At 37.0% G+C, this 7,757-nt stretch overlaps 1 protein-coding gene across 2 annotated transcripts in view; it reads left to right on the top strand.

The window, feature by feature from the left end:
- Positions 1–6,844, top strand: part of LOC144964403 (drebrin-like protein B) — a 26,517-nt gene extending 19,673 nt beyond the window's left edge. For both annotated transcript variants that reach the window (XM_078898600.1, XM_078898601.1), the window contains exons 11-14: positions 75–213; positions 1,294–1,387; positions 3,333–3,593; positions 4,504–6,844. In XM_078898600.1, coding sequence (XP_078754726.1) covers positions 75–213; positions 1,294–1,387; positions 3,333–3,593; positions 4,504–4,643 — 634 coding nt within the window. In that variant the 3' untranslated portion in view covers positions 4,644–6,844. The remainder of the gene's footprint in view (positions 1–74; positions 214–1,293; positions 1,388–3,332; positions 3,594–4,503) is intronic.
- The last annotated feature ends 913 nt before the right edge of the window (positions 6,845–7,757 follow it).

Below are 7,757 nucleotides of genomic sequence, written 5' to 3' on the forward strand. Positions count from 1 at the left end.
TCATTTCCACATCTGTTCATTGATTTCTGTAAGGTCTTATTGCACTTTTTATTGTATGTCATGCACTCGAACAGAAAAATTCGACCTGAGTTTGGCAGTAAAGCAGATGAGAATCAGCCTCCTGCAAGAAAAGAGCCCATCCAACTGCCAAAAGAAGACCCAGCCCCTTCCTTCCATGAGCCACCACAGCCTGACCCACAACCTGACCCTCAGGTACTTACTTACTTACTCTCCAGCGTTGTCCTCAATGACGTTGACTGCCCGCACTATGCGATAACAAATGTCTGCCCATTCTTCACGTCTGATGACGTCATCGCACAGCTCTCTGCCATTCATCCCTGTCCATTCCAGGTTGTTTTTCACATAACTGGACCTTGGTCTTCCCCTTCCTCATCTGCTCTCCATTTTCCTTGTACAATGTCTTTCGTTAGCTTATTTTCCTTCTTTTGATGACATTTGGTAGTTCTAGTATGACCTCCACCTCTCTGATTATGACTGTTATTCACTCTTCTTTCCATGTAGCTTATCCTCATTATCCTTCCATAAAACCACATTTCAGCAGAATTTATACGTTTGACATCCTTGTTCTTTAGCGGACATTCCTCTCCGCGGATAGGTCATCACTGTCCACACCAATACTTTTGTATCCACAGGTACACCAAAGGGTGTTGTTGTGATTTGAACCTGAAATAAGTAGATAAAAACTTTTGCATGGGGATAAAAAAAAAATATTTAAAAAATTCCCTTTATTCATCCCCAAGGGGAAATTTGTCTTTAGAGTCTATTCCAAGAGAAGACTGGAATAACCCAGGCGTCAGCGGCAGTGCAGCGCCGCAAAGTGAGCTAGGGCTAGGTGACTTGCTCAAGGCCATACAACGCAGCGGTGGGTGATCGAACTCGTTACCTTTTGGGTACGAAGCAAAGACCGTACCGCTGAGCCACGCTGCCCCACATTTGAATGGAGGTACCAAATTTGTTTTAATTGTTCTCATTACAGGCTGACCCTATGACTTTTCACAAAGGCTTTTTACTCACGTTCTCTCACCATACTCTGGTGTAAAATGAGTACCTGGCCGTTAACAGCATTGTCTCTGTTGGGAAAAATTGTAATATCGCTAAACAGATGTCATTTTTGATTCTACATGTTACGTGTTGCCGTTGATCAGTGACCCTTTGTAAAGCACTTTGAGCATGTTTAATGGATATTGCGCTGTATAAAAAAGCGCAAGTTATATTTTAAAAGGTTTTTTTTTAAATTTTAATCTCATCCTCCAATATTTCCCCATGTCTCAGCCGGAAGCCACAAGTCCTCCCACAAGAGATTTGTTACGAGAAAGTTTGCCTCCTCGACAAGAATCGGATCCAGAAGAGGATCAAGATTGGGATGGTAATGGTTTATGTTGATATTCATCACAGATGGTAATGGTTTATGTTTATATTCATCACAGATGGTAATGGTTTATGTTGATATTCATCACAGATGGTAATGGTTTATGTTGATATTCATCACAGATGGTAATGGTTTATGTTGATATTCATCACGGATGGTAATGGTTTATGTTGATATTAATCACAGATGGTAATGGTTTATGTTGATATTCATCACAGACAGAAGATAAGGAAGAAATATAAGTCACTGAAATGCCAAGTCATCAATGCTTAAATTAAATTACGTAATTAAAAAAGGTTTGGTTTTGTTGATTACGAAGTAGCTTGGAAAAGACAGTTGATTGTGTTGTCAAGTTTTATTTTTTAAAAATGGGGGTCCACATTTGATTGTGTCATCAAGTTTTATCAAACAATGGGGGTCCACATTTGATTGTGTCATCAAGTTTTATCAAACAATGGGGGTCCACATTTGATTGTGTCATCAAGTTTTATCAAAAAATGGGGGTCCATGTTTTATCAAACATTGTGGGTCCACATTTGATTGTGTCATCAAGTTTAATAAAACAATAGGGCTCCACATTTGATTTTGTTGTCAAGTTTTATAAAACAATAGAGGGTCTTCATTTGATTTTGTCGTCAAGTTTTATAAAACAATGGGGATCCACATTTGATTTTGTTGTCAAGTTTTATAAAACAATAGGGGGTCCACATTTGATTGTGTCGTCAAGTTTTATAAAACAATGGGGGTCCACATTTGATTTTGTCGTCAAGTTTTATAAAACAATGGGGGTCCACATTTGATTTTGTCATCAAGTTTTATAAAACAATAGGGCTCCACATTTGAAATGAAGTCTTGCTTTTGTGACACAAGTCTTATAGAGCTTGACTTTATTATAGTATGTCTCTCTCTATAAACGGACCAAGCAATTACACATCATCGACACCAGTTGTAATAGATCAGAACAAGAACTGACTCTACCCGAGTTTGTTTGATTGTCAGTCAAATGGTCTGTTTGATTGTCAGTCAAATGGTCTGTTTGATTGTCAGTCACATGGTCTGTTTGATTGTCAGTCAAATGGTCTGTTTGATTGTCAGTCAATTGGTCTGTTTGATTGTCAGTCAAATGGTCTGTTTGATTGTCAGTCAATTGGTCTGCTTGATTGTCTGTTTGATTGTCAGTCAAATGGTCTGTTTGATTGTCAGTCAAATGGTCTGTGTGATTGTCAATCAAATGGTCTGTTTGATTGTCAGTCAAATGGTCTGTGTGATTGTCAGTCAAATGGTCTGTTTGATAGTCAGTCAAATGGTCTGTTTGATTGTCAGTCAAAATATGCTTTTGTCGTATGGTTATACAAATTTTATATTTTGTCATAGATGATATGGTCATACACATTTTATATTTTATATGTGCGGCTATGTAGTCTTGTGATATGGCACTCGCTTTTGAATCGGAAGGTTCTGAGTTCGAGCCTGGCTTGGCGCATAGTTGAGTCCTTGGAGAAGGCTCTTTACTCACATTCTCCCATCGTACTCAGGTGTATAATGAGTACCTGGCGGTTAATAGCGTTGTCTGTCCGAAAAAAAATTGTAATATTGCCAAACAGGCATCATGTCCCGTCCTTGTAAAGCACTTTGAGCACGTTCAGTGGATATTACGCTATATAAAAAGCTCAATTTTTATATTTGGTCACAGGTGATATGGTTATACACATTATATATTTTGTCATAGATTATATGGTTATACATATTTTATATTTTGTCATAGATTATAAGGTAATGTACAGTATATTTTTTGTCATAGATTATATGATAATACACATTTCATATTTTGTCATGGATTTTGTGGTAATACACATTTTATATTTTGAAAAAAAATTTCTGTTTAACTAATCTTACATTTTTTAGAGAATTGTTTATTTTTCTCTCCATGTCTTTATTTTAGAGCCCCCTGAAGAGGACTTTACATTCAGAGAGCATCGTGTGCCTTCCGTCACGGACCATAGTGAAGAGTACCATCCTGATACTCAGTCAAGGAGAATGAGCTCCACTCAAAAATATCCTGACGAAGAAGAAGAAACAAATGAAGTAGAAAATAGCAGAGAGACTTACGAAGTGGAGAGTAATAATAATCCGACTGGTGGAGGCGGAGATGAAGGCAATCAGCAGGGTGTGTGTGCCAAGGCTATCTATGATTATCAAGCTGGTAACTACAACATCCTTTTCTCATTTTCTTTGTCCCACTGAGATAAGTGTAGAAATGTAAGATTATTTCTTCTTCTTCTTCTTCTTCTCCCCCCTCCCGCTGCCCACGCTGTCTTTTATGGCTGACGGTCAACAAGATGCAGGAATGTTGTGGTTTTCCCAAGTTAGTGCTGAGATCCACAGAGCTTCGATTTTAGTGTAGTCCTCTCAGGCAAAACGGTCGCATCCTTGAGCAAGTCACCTCAGCCAAGCTCAGTTTGCGGTGCTGCAATGTGGCTGACGTCTGGGTTATTCCAATCTTCCCTTGGAATATACCCTAGAGACAAATTGCCCCTGTGAGATGAATGAAGGAAATTGTTTTGTTTTTTAAATGTCACAATAAAAAATATCATATTCAACAGACCTTGATGTAATATTTTGATGTCTGTTTCGTTAACACTAAATTTAATCAACTAACTTTCAGAGTTTTGTTGGGTTTTTTTCTCTCATTTTTTAAAATAACAATGATACCAAATTAAAAAAAATTATTGTAGTTTTTCCCCTCACTTTAAATATGGTCAAAATGTAGGTGGCGTACACAGCACGACATCGTCAAGGTTAATGCGTTGTAGAAATGCTATTTATTATTAAATTAAATATAATTCCCTTTATTCATTCCCAAGGGGAAATTTGTCTTTAGGGACTATTTGAAGGGAAGATTAGAAAATCCAGGCATCAGCCACAGTGCAGCACTGCAAAGTGATCTAGGGCGAGATGACTTGCTCAAGGCCACACAACGAGGCAGGTAGTTGAACTCAGTACCTTTTGGGTACGAAGCAAAGACTGTACTGCTACATTTTTCACTGGAATTTCAGGTTTGTAGATTTTGTATTTTACTTTTTTAACCAAATGATATTTCTTTTTCTTTGTAGCTGATGATACGGAGATCACCTTTGACCCCGATGACATCATCACCAACATAGAGATGATAGACGATGGTTGGTGGCAAGGCTTTGGCCCTGATGGTTCATACGGAATGTTCCCTGCCAACTATGTGGAGTTGATTGAGTGATGATCACAGTGCTGCCAACCTTACCTAAAAAATGCGTATTTTTACACATTGTCATTCATTGTACACTTTTTACTGAAGATCTTACGCATTGTTCAGTTTCTATAGGTTAAACAGGTTTTTTTCCAAGTCATACATGCACTCTTTTAGTGAATGTTGATTTGTTATGTGACCTGTTGGATTGTGCTGGCAGTTCAATAAAATATTATCTGGCTGGGTCTTATCTGATTTATATGTTGATTCTGGAAGATGATACTATTTATATTGTCTATGAAGAGTAAGTTTATTCATTAATTAATCTAAAAATCGATTATAATATTGCTAGTATGATCTTGTTGCCCATTCATCAGAATTAAAGTTCCTTATGGTTTTCAGTATTGTAGGCATTTTATCCAAATCTGAGTCATTTTGTCTCGCCATTGTCCACATTGACGTGGGTATGGGTTGGCAGCTCTAGATATCACAAGTAAGATATTAGAAAAACTATTCACCTTATTTTGTCTCTATTTATTTACATTTTCCAAATGCTTAGTTGTATTTTGATTTCAGTACAAACTTAATTGCATGCATTTTATTTTTGACAATACAAGTCCATACACGTAACAACAGAGCTTTAATGTGTAAAAGGTGTTTTGATTCAAACTTGATCGTAATAAAATGAAATACTTTTAAACTAGTATAATAGTGTAATTTTTAAAAAAACAACAACAAAAAAAAAAACAGAAAATAGGACAGAAAAAAAAGAAATTAAGATAAAGTAAAAAAGGGGGATGGTTGATTGAACCTGATGATTAATTGTAATGACAAATCTTTTGGTGCTTTTACATTGGCAGTCAAAGTGATACAAAGCTGCTAGAGGCTGTGGACTGTAAAAAGTAATAAACAAAAGCGAATATAACAGCTTCAAAAATAAACAAAAAGGAACAAAATACCAAACAAGGAACGTTTTGAGCTCAAAACCCTTCTTCAGCCAATGACAAAAAATTTAATACATGACTTAAAACACACAGACGGTCGCCTATCTGGCTTTTTAAGTCACGTATTTATCTTTTTATTTTTTTTATTTATTTATATTTTTTGTTCTTAGCTGAAGAAGGCTTTTGAGCCCAAAATGTTCCGTATTTGGTGTTCTTTTATGTTTTTTTTGTTTTTTTTAAGCTGTTTTATTCATTTTTGTTTCACACATTGTATGTGTCTGTTTGGTTTAGTATAGGGTGTAATTGTAGGGAAGAAACGTTCAGATTGTGTGTGGTCTATGAAGGGGGTTGGGGATTCTATATGGATTTGTTACTTTCATTATTTATTTTTATTCCACTGCTCTCAATCATCAATTTATGTCCATGCATTTTCTTTTCACTCATGACTACGGGACTTTTGAAACGTTCAAAGAATTTTGCCAACTCGTGTGAAATTTGCCCTTGCATTATTGTTGCCCTCATTCTAAATAAACTGATTTCCTGGGCGGGGTTCTATGACCTCCCATGGTGGGTAGTAGGTCACACTGTGTCTTCTATCCCCTTATACTTGTTTTCCGAGTTGCTTTCTGTCTTTGTCTTGAAATGGGATTACTTAGTTTTGTCCCAGCCCTGTCCGAAGTCCTTGACTGGGATGGAAACAGTCAATTGTATAGTTGTAGTTTTGGGAGATGATATTTTTTTTCTTTGTAAATCATCTCTTTGTTCTGCATTGTTAGTTAAGTATTCTGTAAACATTCGACTTACTTTTTATTGGGTGCTTTGATTCTAAATCTAGAATATTTTGGCTATTCCTTTTTCTTGTTTTTACCAACGAAATGACAAAATGTGTCACAAGTGTCGTAAGACATTTTAAAAGAAACATATGCTGATTTCCTCCATTTTGTTGGCAAACAATGTACTTAGAAAATATATTACAGTATTATTACATGAATACTGATACGCAAACACATTCCTATCAACTGGCTGAACATGCACGAATGGTTTAAGTGATAAATATTTAAATGCCAGTTTAGATTGAAATTGTAACATGATTTACAGCTGCTTGAAGTCTATATTTAGATATGACCTCCCCCTTGGACATTTCTGGATGAAATTTGGTGCTTTCATTTTCTAAATGACTTCATTTTACTTGAACGTTTCTGATATTAATAATGCCAAATAAAGAAACGTCAGCCATGTTATTTACAAATCTATACATATTTCTCATAATAAACATATCGCAGGAAACAAGTGCTTTTTGCCTTTTTTCATGAGTTGATCTAAACAAAAACAATTGTTGTTCTTATGCTTTATGAATATCCACATTGAAGACATATGACATCGAATTTTATAACAAGAGCAAATTGTCGGCCTGGTGCATACTAGACTCTATAGTAGTGCGGAGCGGTCCCAAGCATGTTTAGGACCGCTGGCTCTACGGTCCCTGGGAAATGAGAACTCCAAGAACCGGTTCGTTTTCGACATTGGCCATTCACAAGGCGTCGTTGGGACCGTCAAAGAACCAGTTCTTTTTCGACATTGGCCAATCACAAGGCATCGTAGGGACCGTCGAACGATGGGATCGTGTCTGCAGTAGATGGCTGTAGAACCGCTAAGTGTAAGTGAGAGCGGAGAAGGCTTATTACCTCAAAACATGAAAATAGTGCTATAGCACTATCCATTAAGCATGTGTGTGTGTGTCTGCGAAGATTGATGGAGCAGGGCAGGTCAATGTTAGTGTTAGGGAAAAGGGATTGTTAATATTTTGTGTCTGTGGCATGCTGGACCAATAGTATGGGAAGAGTTTGTTTTGATTTGTTTTGTTTTTTTTCGTCTCCATTCCTTTTTTTCTATTTTTGTGCGGCTATGTGGTCTTGTGTTATGACACTCGCTTTCGGATCGGAGTGTCCTGGGTTCGAGCCTCGCTCTGCGCCTAGTTGAGTCCTTGAAAGACTCTTTACTCACATCCTATCACCGTAATCATGTGTAAAATGAGTACCTGGTCGTCAACAGTGTTGTCTCTGTCGGAAAAAAATTGTAACATCGCCTAACAGGCGTCATATCTCGTTCTACATGTTACGTGTTGCTATTAGTCAGGGACCCATTGTAAAGCGCTTTGAGCACATTTAGTGGATATTGCGCTATATAAACGCTCAATTAA

This window comes from Berghia stephanieae, chromosome 2, assembly GCF_034508935.2.
Source record: "Berghia stephanieae isolate SIO BIC M18660-M18661 chromosome 2, UCSD_Bste_1.3, whole genome shotgun sequence".
NCBI classification, from domain to species: domain Eukaryota; kingdom Metazoa; phylum Mollusca; class Gastropoda; order Nudibranchia; family Aeolidiidae; genus Berghia; species Berghia stephanieae.